The 15,691-nt window shown below is 43.2% G+C and overlaps 1 protein-coding gene across 18 annotated transcripts in view; it reads right to left on the bottom strand.

The window, feature by feature from the left end:
* The window catches only part of PTPRK (protein tyrosine phosphatase receptor type K), a 1,571,968-nt gene that overhangs the window by 149,671 nt on the left and 1,406,606 nt on the right, over positions 1 to 15,691 (bottom strand). For 13 of the 18 annotated variants that reach the window (XM_069607477.1, XM_069607481.1, XM_069607478.1 and 10 more), the window contains 2 exons: positions 14,007 to 14,083; positions 13,784 to 13,801 (listed from right to left, as the gene is read on the bottom strand). In XM_069607477.1, coding sequence (XP_069463578.1) covers positions 13,784 to 13,801; positions 14,007 to 14,083 — 95 coding nt within the window. The remainder of the gene's footprint in view (positions 1 to 13,783; positions 13,802 to 14,006; positions 14,084 to 15,691) is intronic. The other 5 variants (XM_069607480.1, XM_069607484.1, XM_069607491.1 and 2 more) reach the window with 1 other exon arrangement.

Genomic DNA, 15,691 nt, shown 5'->3' with positions numbered 1-15,691 from the left:
ATTTGTGTCAATTATGACGCATGGGGCCCGCAAACAAACACTTCACGTGTAAAGAAACTGCCATAAGCAAATTGTTTAAGAAGGAAAGTTTGAGCATGCATGCCACTTATTTGCCCAATATGTGGGCACCAGCTGTATAAAGGCTCAGAAGTTGGCAACTGTCACCAGAACACAAACAGGCATTTGGTTAGATTATTTTTCCCATTAATGCACTTCCATACTGGAAAGAAGAATCAGAAGATGAAAATGTCTTCAAAGATTATGCAATTATTGTGGAACATTTGGGACCAAGAAATTGCATTTTGGCAACAAATGCAAATCATACATGAACAAAAGAAGCTAATTGGAACTTCCTTGACAGTCGGGCATTCAAGTCACCTATTTTATTACGTATTTTCGTACTATTCAGCGACTAACCCCCTTTTCTGTCTACCTGAGTGCAGCATGGGAAGGCTATGTTGGCAGCAACATTATCTTCGTAGATTGTATTCTTGGTCCAGCAGCAATGCACCTCATAGTGTACCAGAGCTCCAAGTGGCATAGACATTTTAGAGTGCTAAAACATGGATTGTCTCAATAAGGGTGGGTTCAGTGGGGAGTCACTTTTACTTCGGATTACAGAGCAGTGCAATGGGTATTCACATGGATGGCCAAGCCAGCCTAGTTTCCGTGCTTCAGGTTCTCTTCAATCACTGGGGACTGTCTCATCTGAAGCCTCAAGAGATTAATTTCTGTAGCCACCCCCCTTGCTCCCTGCAACCACCTGGCCTGACCCACCATTCAGACTACTCTACTGATGCCTCCACAGCTAAAGCTTCAATAACTAGCAGTATGTCATTCTTGTCAAATAGAGTAGGCTGATTGGCTAGCCTTCCTGCACAGTTATGGCTCAGGGTACACTGCCATTGTTGTCTCATCCCTGAATGTCCTCCTTCTTAGCCTCCACGCAATGACCCAGAGCAACTGGCGAGCAACATTTTAGGGTCAGGAGAGCAACATGTTGCTCGCGAGCTACACGTTGGGGAATCACTGCTATGGGCCATTATCCAAGGTAGGGCGCATAAACAACGAGTACTAGCATGATTTTGTAAAGGCTTTTCACAGTATTGTATTAAAAACATATAAAGAACCCAGTAGAGAGACATGCAACCCACAATAAAGTGGATTTTATTTTAACGATTTAGAAGGCAGTGAATCATGCAAGTATGCGAAATTCTGAGGTACACTGTCATAGCCTGAGGGATTCCCAAGATGGCATCCGAGGCACATTAGAAGGCTCTCAGTTGCAGGCCAGAGGGTAGGACATATATGCAGCCATTGGGAAAGAGACAATTAAAGATAGAAAGAGGAAATTAGATCACTACAAAATAACACCAATCCCAGGGAGGGAAACAAAGCAGCCTAGGAAGTAACCAATCGGAGTCCATTGCAAGACAGCGTCTAGGGTCTAGAAGGCGGTGGACCAAGTCATTCAGTGTATTGACCCAGAGGACAGAGACATATCTGCCGATGCTCGTTTGATACAAGGGGAGGCTCCTGGAGGGAGGACTCCTGGAGATGTTTCTGGAAACTTTACTAGCCTGGAGGAGATGGAAGAAGGGGAAAAGGCAAGCCCTGGAGGACGAGAGCTGGCATGAAGGGAACCACAGCCACTCAACTAATTGGCCTTTCGACCGACAACCACTGGGGAAAGACAGGAGGGTGCAAGACCTGGCAGGAGAGGCAAAGGTCCTATTTTAAGCCCTGTAACCCAAGGCCTACTGTGAATCATGTGCTCTTAATTCGATGCAGACCGAAGAAGAAAGTTCCCTGATACAAGGGGAGAAGTGAGTTCTATAACCCAAGATTTAGGAGAAAGGCTTGTTCTGAAGGCTGTAACCAGAGGCCTATGAGAAAGGCCCACTGTGAATGATGTACTCTTGATACAAAGTAGAGAGAGGAAGAAAGAATCCCGCTACAAGGGAGGAAGAGGGTAGAAGCATCCAGGTGGGACCAGTAATGAATTCTGAAGTCCACGATCCTGCAGGGACAAAAGTGGTCTTTCGCTTTAGACTACTGTTGGACTTTGAAGAGTAATTTTCAAGAACATTTGCTTTGATACATTCCTCATAACATATAACATAACTGATGCCTGTGGGCTATCGGCGCGTTATAAACATGCACATAACATAATATTAGCGTAGGGTATTCAGGAGGCTAAAGACTCATGTTTAAGATTTAGACTTTTTGTTAGTCATATCATTTGGATGTTTCTTTGTAAGTTAGGGCATTATGGGAAGGCAAGGACTTGTTAGAATAGGTTTTGGATTTTCTATTTGATCACTAGGGGAATAACTGAAGCACTAAGGCATCACTAACGGTTCACTATGGAGTTCAACCCAGCCTGACAGTTTCATTTAGGAGCCAATCTTTAGTTGTAGAATGTCCCCCAGCATTTGTTAAAAATTTATCTAATCCTAACTCTTGACAATTTATTTTACTAAAATAAAGATTTGTTGAACCAGAAATCATAACATCCATCATTGCCCGAAGTTTCTAGTGGGCCCAAATTAAAAAGGAACACGTTGCATATTTTAGCATAGTGGAATGGTGTTGTATTTTGGCAAGTGCAAAGTGTATAATTACCTTCACTTTTCAATCATATAATGCAGATTCATAAAATAAGTAAAACTATCCTCAACTCTGCGTGGCATGGAGTCATGTAATATTGGGGGTGTGCAGAGAAATGCATGGCTCGGTTAGCTTCTATTCTCATTGGAAAAATACAACTTTGAGAACGAATGCAGAAACATTTAAATTGATCACTTATGTGGTGCTTTGATTTGCTTTAGATCTGTTGCCCGCATAAAAAGCTTCATTTTATTTACAAAGCAATGCTTTATTTTGAAAAACTGTAAATGTTTAGGTGGTTCACATGCATTGCATTGAACATTTTGAGAAGGTTGCCAGGAGGTGTGGTGGGTTGAAGCAACTTCCCATCCTTTCGTGTGAGGGTGCAGAACTCCAGGTGTCTGGGGCGAAATGCTAAGAGTGGATGGAGCATGATTCCCTGGTGTCTTTGAACCCTTGTACCGATAACACAATATCATACCTAGGACCAATAAACCAGCTAAGGTAAGAAGCCTTCAGCGAAGACTAATTTCCCAGAAGGGGGCAGTGCTGCAAGAAGCAGACCACAGAGCTGATCACCTGGCTGAAATTGTTCACCCACCAGCACGAGCATCAATCAGAAAAATTGAGAACCATAGAAAACATTTGCGGACCTAGTGGCTAGAGGGGAAAACCCACGCTTGTTCTGCCGAAGTCTCCAGATGACCACAGAATGCTACAGAGCAGCAAGACTGCAATTCCCCAATTCCAAGTTGGCAGGGGTCACGTGCAAAGCCTTGCACTCTGCTAACAGGCACATAAGGCAAGGAAGGGGGCCAAACTTAAATATGAATCATTAACAACCAACCAGTAACACTTCCTTAATAGATCCTAGCAGGACTGCAGTGGTAGGTTAGAAGGAGGCAGACAAAAGGTGGCATTTCTACCTGTGACTTTATTCAAATAACAAAAGGCCTATCTATACCTACAAAAAGGGGGTTTCCCCAGCCTAAGTGAAATCGAACTAGGGTGCTCGTCATCAGTGAGGTAGTCCAAATCAAATAGCCTGTGCTTGGTCCATAAACTACCCTATGCTGACCCTACCACTAAAGGTTGTAGCAAACAAGACCAAACAAAAGGTGTTCCAGGAGAATGACTCCCTTCTTCTGGAAAGGCTTTCTCAGGCTTAATAGTCTATCTTAACATAGTTCCTTGAAACATAGTTAATCAGTTCCTTTAATTCCTCAAGGGGACTCACCTTCTCACAGGTATCCCCTTGTCTTGATGTACAGTTCCTTGTGTCCCTACTCGAGGGTATTGGCCTCTATTCCTCTGGATCTTTTGCTTTCATATCTTTCACTTACACTTGTTTCACTGTGCATGGAGATCAGTGTCCCGATCCCTGGTACCACTTTGTTCTCTTCAGAGCACTACCACTTATGGAAACCACCATGTAGGTTCTTCTCTTCCTGTTTGCGATTGTCTTGGTCTTCCCAACCACTGAGATGAATATTACCAGTCTTTTGACTCTCTTCAGTACCTTTACTATTTTTGTAAATCATTAAGACGAGTTTGAGAAGTCCATCTGTTTTCAAAATATACTTTGCTGCTTTCACACTGATTGGGCGAGTCCCTCGATATTCGTTATACGGCTTTCACACTTACTGGGACGAGTCTCTCGGTATTAGTTATACTCTTTGATGCTTTCACTATTACCGAGAAGAGTATGAGGAATATCTCTGTATTCTTTATACGCTTGGTTGCTTTTACTGTTACCGAGACGAGTATGATGAGTCTGTGTTCGTTATACTCATCACTAGAGTTATAGTTACTGGGTCGAATACGATTAACCTACCAGTATTCGTGATACACTGCTTAGCGCCTGCCTGTGGCCCCTTCGTGTCTCCCGCCGTTCCCGTTACCTCTAGCTTTGTCAGGTTGGTGTCACCGGTTCTACCTGGCTTTAATGACAGGGAATTTCCACCAAGAAACATTCTTTTGAGAGGCGGTGTAAGCAGAAAGAGCAGCTAGATACACGCTCAGTGAATTAAAGACTAGCCCTGAATTAAAGGGTAAAGTAGGTATAGAACAATGTGAGAAGATGTGCAGTCGTCAAGACTGATGCTATGTGCTCTACACCAAATTATAAAGCGTTTCCATTCATGAAGTAGTGTCTGGTATTAGGTGTACGTGCCTCTTTAAGAATGTCCATACATCTTTGAGGCAGATTTAAATGTCCAAACTATCAATTTAGGAGCCAGGCTGCTAAATTCAGCATTTGAGGACATGGATGGGATGCAGTGTTGATCCCTGGATCTTGGGAAGGCATGTTGAACTGGCATGGAAGTTTGACAAGAGGGCAAAGAGACATCTTCATTAGGTGCGAACACCATATCTGCCGGGCCCACGTTGGAGCTATTAAGATAAGTTTGACTTGCACCTGGTTCATCTTGTGGACTATCCTGTTGAGGAGAGGAGTCGGAGCTTGGGGGGGAAAAATCGTAGGAAAGTCTCCCAGACCAATTCATCCACAGGGCGTTCCTCATGGATTTTGTCTGGGGATATCTAGAGGTGAAGTCTGGGAATTGCACGTTCTCTAGCGTTGTGAAGAGATCGATATGTTGGTGACCCCATTCGGTGAAGACGTGTAAAATGTCAGCATGCAACTGTCATTCGTGCTTTCCAGGAAGTTGAACGTTTCTGCCGAGGACATCTGCTAGAAGATTGTGTTCCCCTAGAAAATGTTGGGACAGGAGGAACATGTGCCTCAGCACCCAATGCCATATGTTTTGGGCTATTTTGGACAGACCTGGAGAGTGTGTCCGACTCTATTTATATAAAACATGACTGCAGTGTTTGTTAGTACTAGAACTGGCTTCCCTTGTAGCTGGCTTTGACAGCTTTGAACACTGCTAGAAGCTCTAACAGGCCGATGCTCTTGCTTGCTAGGGTTTGAGGCCACACGCCCTGCGCTATGATTGAGATAATGTGCTCCCCAACGTGATAGTGAAGTGTCTATGGTAGGAGTGGCCTCTATTGCCAGTCTGGTGAATGATTTCCCTTTCAGAAGGTTTTCCCTTGACCACCACTGCAGATTTCAAGTCAACCACTAGATCATCCCACTGACTGATTGCCTGAGAACATTGTCTTGCGAACCACTCGTGCAACGGATGCATGCGAAAGGCGGCCGTGAGGAACTAGGTAGATGCAGGATGCCTTCATTCCGAGCAGGCGCATGGCCTTGCGTACAGTTAGCCGATGCTTGGCTACCTATTGTGGATATTGGAAAAGTATGTTTTCGACCCTCTCATTGGAGGGGGAAGACTAGACTGTCCTTTGTCCGAATTATGGCTCCAAAGAGTTGCTTTACTTTGCTAGGAACAAGACTTGACTTTGTCTCATTGATTGAGAAGCCTAATTGGAAAAGTAGGTTGACCGTACAGGGTTTGAAATTCAAGGGAGCTGGGAGCTATTTAGCTCCTGCCTCTAGCATAGTAGACCCTGGTAAGCTTGAAACCAACAGCTACCAGAGGCTACCCTTGGCTCCTAGGGCCAACTGGTGCCTTCCAAACATGTAAGTGTGACATTAACTGAGTATTTGAGAGTGTTAACAACGAAGGATTAGAACACACCTAATACACATTTAAACACAATGGATCATACAAAATGGACATAAAAGTTAAAAAGGAGCATCTCCGGTAGCTTCTGGTTCCCCTGTGCTAGCTGCTGCCTACAGGGTGATGCATGACACCCAGGAGCTGGTTTTAGTTCGAGCTCATCGAATCTCAATTTCAAACCCTGTTGTATCTTGGGTAATCTGGAGACACGCTTGGGGAGTGTCTCCTGTAATTAGCCAGTCGTCTAGATAAGGATACACTGGAATGGAAGTTCTGCGAAAGTGGGCCAAAAACCACTTCTAGAACATGGGTAAACACTCTTGGCGTTGAGGCTATGCCGAATGAAAGTACTTGGAACTGATAAGCGTTTCCCACTTTGAACCTTAGGAACTTCCTGTCCGCTGGCAACAGTGAAATATGAAAGTATGCATCTTTCATGTCCAATGCAATGTTGCCTTGTAATCCCCCTGTTTGAGAAGAGGGATTACCCCCTGCAGTGTAGTCATCCTGAATGTTTGTGGCTTGACATACTTGTTCACAGGACACAGATCTAATACAGGACGCATGATTAAGTCCTTTTTGGGTACAAGGAAGTACACTGAATAAATACCCTCATTGACCTCTAAAAAAGGGACACGTTTCATTGTCCCATTCTGAAGTAATGTTTCCACTTCCACTAGCAGGATGAGCTGATGCTCTTGCTACAGTTTTCTGTTTTTCGGCGAATAAGGTTTTAAAAGGAATTCTATTAAGTATCCCTCTGAGGTTATCCCCCTCGCATGCATAGGTGAATGATGAAATTCTACCTACTGGAGATGCATGAAAGGGAACCTTGATGGGAAAGCCATTTGCTTGCAGGGAAGCATTGTGAGACTGCATTACTACCTCTGCTTTGTCTGATACCTCAGTGTTGCGAGGCCTGGTAGCTGGATTGTGTACGCTGGGGTGTGTACCAAGAAGAGGAACACGAGGAGAAATCTGCATGTGTGTGTGTGGACTAGGCTTGACAACGAAAGGAATGACAGGTTTTGAAAACTCGGCATTGAACATACAGCTTGTTAGAAATTTGGTTTAGGGTCTTAAGCATGTCATGTTCCTTCTTTGCAGTCTCTAAAGCCTCATAGACAGCCTTGACAAACAAGACTGATTACTCAATAGGCCTGTTAATTAGGGTGACCTGACTTTCTGGTTTGAAACCAGAACTATGCAGCCAAGAGAGCCTCTTTTATAAGGTTCCATGTGCAAGGACTCTGCCTGCCGTTTTTCTGTGGAGTCTAAGGTTATACATTATATTTTGAAAAATACCCATCTACCCTTTTTAATAATGTTCAGTAATTGAGACTTAGTTGGCTCAGGGACGACAGCTAAGTTATTCTGGAGTAAACCCCACTGGACATCACTGTAGCTTGCCAATAGAGTAGTGTCATTGGCAATACATGCTGAGTACGCAGCTGAAGTGGTGACTCTTGCATAAAGCTTTTTGCATTCTTTATATGGAGGCGCATCTATATTAGATAGTTGCCCTCCAGCACACTTTCTACTGGTAGTAACTTCAGTAAAACAGGAGTCACATGACCCCGAATATTATAGCGGGTCAGTTGGTGCAGGTTTAACATTTTCTCCACTCGTGGGTTTATTGCCCACGTGCGGGATGGTGTGAGACGGGGAGGTGCGATTCTCTTCTTGATAGAATTTAATAGGGCAATAGACTGGCTGAAAGCCTTTGTCTCCTTTGAGATGTCTTCTACAAAGTCAGAATCTTATATTGTTTCCTGGGTCTGGATCTGAAAACGCTCGCCTGCTTTTTTAAGCAGATTAGTCAATGGGAGACTAGTCTCTGGGCTGCTCCAGAGGGTCGCCGTCATCACCAAAAATAATACCTGGCTCATCTAGGGTATCATGAGTGGGAGTTGCTGGCCAAGTACCCTGATCAGCGTCCCCTTGTCAAACATTCAGATCTTTATCCCAATTGGTTTCCTTGGTCTTGGAGATAGTATAAATCATCCTGAACATCTTGGACATCTTAAAGGTGGAGAGTTATGGAGTCTGGGAGACTTGGGAGGTGGCTCACCCTCATCTAGGAACAGAGTTTTTTTGTTTAATTGGTTATCTCTCCATAAACGTTAAACTGAGACCCCTCCTACCCCGCCGATAGTTTATTCAAATGTTTCTTTTGTCCCTGTACTTGTTATCGGGGCTTTAGGATGGGGAAATTCTTTCTGGATCTACAGATTTAATATGCGCAGGGATTTGCACAAAGTGTCAGCAGCCTTAGTATAAGGAAAAGAGGTTACTGGTGTAGTGACAGGGTACCCAGACAGCTGGTTAGGTACCGGTGGTGTTGGTTTAGTGTGTTTTTCCCCATGTTTGCCATTTTGACATATCTGAATGGGCATTCATCAGGTGTTTAAGGGCGGCAACTCAGTTTTTTTTTTATTTAGATCCATGCGGCAAGCGCAAATGTGAAAGTGCATCAGCTTCAAATACAAGGGTTAAACAACTTTCGACGAAAGTGTAGATGCCGTGGTACCCCCTTTTGACGATCCGGTCAAAGGTTGGTTTGGCGTTGTGGGTTTTATTTAATTCACAGGTGTTTCTTTTTTTCGCACAGGCCTGTTTAGTGGGGATGGGGACAGGCGTCTACCGACTCCTCTTGTATGTCTTCGGCCTCCGAAATGGAGCCGTAGCTGCCAAACTCTTCCTCCTCCGAAGCAACTGCGCAGGTGGGGAATGTGATTCGGCCCGCATGACCTAGGCTGCCCACTGTTTAGTGTGCCCGTCTAAGCGTTTTCGGCTTAAAAAGCTTGCAGGAATCACATCGCTGTTCAACGTGATTGCGTGGAAGGCAATTGTTACACACTCAGGGTGTATCCTTCCAGTGACTTATTTAGTGCATTAACAACAGAATTTAAAGGGCATCCACGCCATAATTTCGTATATATTTTGCACAGCTAGACAAATAACAGTAGGAAAGAAAGCAGAGGAAGGCATTCTGTAAAAGGAATGAAAATGTCTAAGCCCCACGCTCTCCCTACTGCAAAGGTCGAAGTCTGGTGAAGGCCGCTGCCAGCCGCCGAGAAGGCGACGTCCGTCAAATCTTCAGCCGGTTGTCGCCAGACGTTGAAGAAACGTCTGTCGAGATGACATCCAAAGATAACGATATTGAATATTAATTATTTGTAAAACAGCAATCTATCCCTAGTAGCAAAGCTGTGAGCTCTGCCTATTCCGCTGACCACAAGGGTGTAAAAAAGCTATGCTCGCACGTGAAGGATCATGGGTATAATACATGTCATACAGGGATAGTATTATAAGCACGTCCAGTCGACGTCCATGTTCGAAACTCGAAAACAGAACGCAAGACTATGCACCTACTAGTAGATGTCTGCCTAGGCACAGTGTGTGATTCTAAGCAGATCCACAAGCCTCTGATAGATATATATATAAGAGAGACAGAGAAAGAGAGAGAAAGAGAGAAAGAGAGAGAGACAGACAGACAGACAGAGAGACAGAGAGAGAGAACGAGAGAGAGAGAACGAGAGAGAGAGAACGATAGAGAGAGAACGATAGAGAGAGAACGATAGAGAGAGAACGATAGAGAGAGAACGATAGAGAGAGAACGATAGAGAGAGACTGCGGGGAACACTCTTTAAATTGAGCAAGTGAAAGAGCTGGTGAAGAGGATACAGAACCACCAGTGGATTAAACACTGAAAGAGCCAGGACGAATAAACCCCATGGCAGGAAGGTGAAATCTAGGGGTGTACCGAATAGTGAAATTACTATTCAGCCGAATACCTAATAGTTAGCAAAACTATTCGGCTGAAGCCGAATAGTGAGCCGAATAGTTGGTTTTTTTAAATACATTGTTCAGCACATGAGAAATACTGCTTTGCAAGACAGTAAAGAGCATGTGAATGCACGCATCATGGATGCACACATTCAGCTGTCCTTTTCAACCCCATTTGAGCATTTGCACAACCAAAAGAAGCCCTAGAAATAATTTTAAAATTGGCCCCATATTACACATTTTCAGCAAGCCTAACCCTTTTCCTATGGGAAAATTCGGAAATAACACAGAAAAGAAGCCCATTGTGCCAAGGCCTACCAGAAAATCTCCACAGTTCCCTACTGGCCAGTCCGCCCCTGGTGACACTGGCATTTGTATCCCATCTCTAACTGAACCGAAAGCATCACTTTTCCGCGAGGTGGGGGTACCCAGAGAGCTGCAGAAAATGTTTGCACTCGAGAAGCTATCATTTTCAGATGTGTTTATTTTTCGTAGAAGGGGAGCCAGGAGGCCTGTGGGGAACTTTTTTTTAGTGCCGGGGAATAATTTGCCTCTGTTTCGTGAAGGCGAACAATGGGCAATGGCTGCAGTCTGCTCGGGCCAGGTGTTCTGTTCTGTATGAATGTTGTACATTTATATGGTAATCATAAGTGTGCGCAATGCCATCTCCTGAAGAGACAGAAAAACAGGATGCACACGAGGGATGCATGCGATGGGCAACCCTATATACAAGGATCTGCACCCACGGAGGAGGGAGAGGGATAGAGAGGCTGAGTAAGGGGAGAGTGTGAGATGCAGGGGAAGAGAGAGAAAGTGAGCAGAGGAGGGAGAGGGATAGAGAGGCTGAGCGAGGGGAGAGTGTGAGATGCCGAGGGGGGAAGAGAGAAAGTGAGCAGAGGGGGAAGAGAGAAAGTGAGCAGCAGCAATTGACATAAGGAAAACGCTGTTTGCATATGCATGCTTTTAAAACTGAAAATTGAATGAGAATGCAGATGCGCGAGACAGTAGCGTTCATTTTAGTTGCCCGTCTGTGCGCATGCTCAATTGTCGAAATCTATCTAGACTCATGCGTATGAAATGAGAAAGTGCATATTTGCTAGCGCCTGTGTATGAATAATAAGATTCTGTCTTCCAGCTTAACACATGCGCATGCATATACAGAAAGTGTATCCTGGTTTTCTTATGCACATGTATTAAGAGCAAGTGTCTTGAAATACACGCAAGGCGGCCCGTAGTAAACTGCCTCGTAACTCGTTTTCAGGATTTGTGTGTAGTGTTCCAACTAATTCACTGGGAATGCATCAAACCTTTTTGAGCCTTTTGAAAGTTAAAGTAACTCATCGCAAGAAGTGAATTTCGTTCCCCTCTAGTAAGAAATGAGCTGAAGCTAATTTTAAACTGAAGTGGACATTCATTGTTTTGAAAAATCTGCTGGGAGAAGGGCTGCTCGGCGCACACTCACCCGTCTGCGCTGCCGCAAACTCACCCTCCTGTAGGAACCGGCTCCTTTCTCGGCCGTTGTGCAGGGTGTGGGTATTTTTGCTTGTGTTGCTTGCAGTAGCCAGTAAGCTACTGCTGCTTTCCCACTGTTCTCTTTCTACGATTGGCTATCGTCTCTCACACTGAGAGAAGATTGGCAATCATAGAAAGAGGACTTTAAAAAAAAAAAAACTGAAGCCGAGTAGCTGGTTTTCAGCCAAAATTCGACCGAATATCTACTCGAAGCTGAAGTTCGGTACACCCCTAGTGAAATCTGCTGCCTGAGAAGGTCTACCTGGAGGAAGGAGAAAATATTCAAACCCAAAAGGTAGGCAGGGGAATAGCCCAATTTAACATTACCCATTGGGAGGGAGAAGTGAATACTTTGAGCTAGATTATGGAGATACCATAAAGCAGAATACCTTAAAAATGAAATAAAAAAAACCTGGGTCCTTGGCGGAATACCAAGGACATCTTGTACTAGAAGAACTGCTTCGGACTGTTATAGATTAGGGCTGAACTTTTATAAGACAGGTTTAGGTTCTTTAGTGTTGGCGATAGGATTGTCGACTGATTTAGAATAGGGTTAGCTAGGAGGCGAAGCGTCTATATAAACTTATTCTGAACATCATTGTACTCTTGCTTTGGATTAGGTTTTGGCCTTTATGTTATGACCAAAAAGATAATTTTCGGTGTGAGGACAACACCCAGCAAACCCCACTTTTAAGTTATACTTGCCTTTGCATTTATTTGAATTTTTCAACAAAATACTTAGGCCCTTTAAGGGGCATAAATTAATAAATCAAAGATGATAAAACAGTACACCAACTAACATTTAATAGTACAGCACAGATTATATGGTGCTACAGACAAATCAGTGATCCAAGAAAAGTACTTTGCCCGTTATCTACTCTTCAAATTCATAGAGCTCATATCATGCTGATGCAGAATGTAGGGATAGCAATAAGCTAGCACATATGGAAATATAAATTCACCACTTAGAGCATGATACACACAGCCAGAACATTCCCTTTATAAGGTAAGACAATAAGATGACATATTTCGCCAAAAACACACAACTGAGCACAGGGGTTCATGCAAGCAATTCATATTTTTGAAAAGTATGGTTATCCACAATTAGTTGTTACTTTATCTTGTAACTGACTAATTGGTTACAGTCGTCCATTTCAAATGTCTCTTTAGAAATGAGGCAGACTGAGTTTCTGTTCATCAGAAAATTAAATACGTTGCATAGACAGGAGCTTTAAGGTAAATTTGAACAACTGCCAAAAGGAATATTTCATGACTGCAGAAAAAATACAATAGAAGCCCTACACACCGACCACACTGTGTAAAAAAAAAAAAAAAAAAAAGGAATGGCAGTCTAGTACAAGTGAGGAAAAAGAATTATTTCCAACAGAAAATGTTTAGACATTTATACAACCAATTTGAGGACTTCCTTGTCATTTTTAGCAAACACTGTAAAGAAGCCTCCATTAGTAGTAAACCAAGACAGAATCAATATTCCGCCTTTTGTATGTGAAACTTTATCTACAGCACGTCACATTTTTTGGGTGTTCAAAAAAAAACATTGATATGCTCAGTATGTATTGAAATTGTTAGGGTATTCTTTCAATTTATTTCTCTCTAAAATCTTTCATAATCAGATGCTAGTCAGCCATCTGAACAAACCCAGTTCAAGTACGGCTGTTGAATGCAAATTAATCAAGAAAGGAAACTAGGTGGTCCCACCCTTTTGTGACACGTTTCAAAAGTGCATTTCTTTGTTTCAATGTACTTTATACAAGTGCATTTCAACACACAAAGGAGCAATTATGTTTAATCAAAGAACACTTATGAATCCCATCTGCCAATAGTCAAGGTGGGGCCCTCCTAGTCAATCCATCCGAAGTTAAACTAACTTTGTAATACCAACGTACCAATTGTACAGCCAATTTGATCTGCCAGAAGAGCTACGCCCCAGTCCTTCCAAGGACGTACTGTCGCCATGAATAACCATAACATCCAACAAATAATAAAAATGAGATGCAATGAGGATGAGGGACTAAAAGGGTTCATGATCTTTTCTAAAGCTGAATGTATCCTCTATCAGGTCCTGTGAAGTACAGTATGCCGTAACAGTGTACTACAACTGACCTTTTCAAATAAGAGATCTTGTTCTGCATGGCATGAAGAAACAGTATGCGATTGGCTGGATGATGCATGCATAGCATTAGTAGTAATCAGGAATATTAGCTATGTTCAATATTTATTACAGGGTTCTGTTAAGGACATATAGTGGTACTTACATCCCTGTACAGCCAAATCTACAGCCCAAATCAAAGTCAGGTGTGAAAGAAAGCACAACAATGTCAGTGAGTACCAGGGCTAAGAACAAGGCAAAGAGCATTTTCTTTTCCTTTTTTGTTGTACAAAAGGCAAACAGTTGATTTATAGACATGCAGAACGTTTCACATACAGAAGGTGGAAAGAAGGAAAAAAGACATGTGTGTCGACATGCAGCATACTTACATCTATGTAGTTGGCATTGATATAATCTGAAGATGGATCATCTTCCACAGGTTGCAGGACTACTCGAGAGTGGTCATCTAAACAGAAGCGAGAGAAACAATACTAGTGTGAATGGTGCACTAAATAATTGGAGGACAAAGTTCATAACCGGCATAAAGTTTAGTACAACTTTGTACCTAGAACAAATGAAATATCTGTCCAAGATTGCATTGCTTATGGCCATACTTTCTTCAGCTAAGTACATCTTTTAGAGCAACAACGGACCTAAGAGAGGGTGCACGTGTAATTATAGTATTAATCCAAGGAAATCCAGCATCATCTTCTAGCCTTTATGAAGTGAAGGATCTCTTCATCCCAACACCAGATTTAGTGGTTAATTATTTGTGCAGGTGCAGGGTGTTAAAAGATCATACATATATTCTGTAAAAAAACTTCCCCAAATGTAAGTTATTTTTGGACAGTTTGAAAACACTCACAATCTGTCAGTTATGGGTTTGAAACCAACCAAATAAGGCTAGCCATCATCTAACAACCATAACTCAGCCAGCATGGGTATGGGAAGTGTCAACACTGTGGAGAAAGAAAACTTTTATTGCATTTTATGTGGAATTTTCTCCCTCTGTAGGTTTGTGGGGCTCCCCAGAGGTCTGCAATATGCCAATGTTGCACTTTTTTGCATTGGGGGTGTGCAGGAGCCTGGTCAACGTTTGCAAACCACTTTGGTGGCCATTTGAAAAGAAATGCAAGCTCCCAACCAATCACAGGCCGATTTGAATCTAGCAAATCTGGTTGCCCCTTACCAGTTATACAAACTCAGGTTCAGATTCTCTGGAAATGTAGTCACAAACCCAAATTCCAGAGTGCAGTGCACAGTGTAAACCTGGACATATTTGAATTTTGAATACTTGTGGGTACTCGTAAAAGAAACTGCTGGACAGATGTGTCAAAGTACAACAGGATTACGAGTCGGGTCAGATGTGAGATCCTCTCAACTGCTAGAGTCAAATCCATTCAGTCAGTGGTTCAGGGTCTAGATGTAACCAAAAATGTGTCCATGGATAAAACATGTGAAAAAATATGTTTTTGTATCTGACCCATATAACTGTGCCCCACCTTAAATCAAAATCACGCAAGAAAACTTTGCCCACACAAAAGTAAAGAAAGACAATCATATGCAGGGCTATATTTCTTCTGAATGTTTTGTGCAAATTTAAATGATGCCAACGTTACCAGTGACCCTTGTGATCCAGTGATCCTTGATGGCTGCAATCATCCCCTTGCTAAGGGGGCCTTGGAGGCCTGATAACCAGGCCTTGACCCACCGAAAGTGACAAACAAGGCATCCGACTTGCGGAAGTCCTCGTTTCTGTCCAGGTAGTATTGCAGCGCGTGTCTGACCCCTAGACGGTGCAAGACCCTGTGAGGCTTGTCCTTGGGGTCGCTGAAGAAAGTGGTAAGACTATTTCCTCGTTGAGATGGAAGGAGGTCACCTTGGGTAGGAAAGTAGAGTGCGTCTGCAGGACAACCTTGTCTCTGTGAAAAGTGCTCTTGGGTTCTGATGCCACAAAAGCCTGGATCTCGCTGACTCTGCGAGCTGTGGTGAGGTCCACGAGCAGATCTGTCTTTATGGTGACCAGCCTGATGTCCGCTGACGCCATAGACTCGCAACATTAAGGTCCCACACC

The sequence above is a fragment of the Ambystoma mexicanum genome, chromosome 4q (assembly GCF_040938575.1).
Source record: "Ambystoma mexicanum isolate Mex_15411 chromosome 4q, UKY_AmexF1_1, whole genome shotgun sequence".
Taxonomy (NCBI): domain Eukaryota; kingdom Metazoa; phylum Chordata; class Amphibia; order Caudata; family Ambystomatidae; genus Ambystoma; species Ambystoma mexicanum.
The sequence above is the reverse complement of the archived record's forward strand: the minus strand, read 5'-3'. Positions and strand labels throughout refer to the sequence as shown.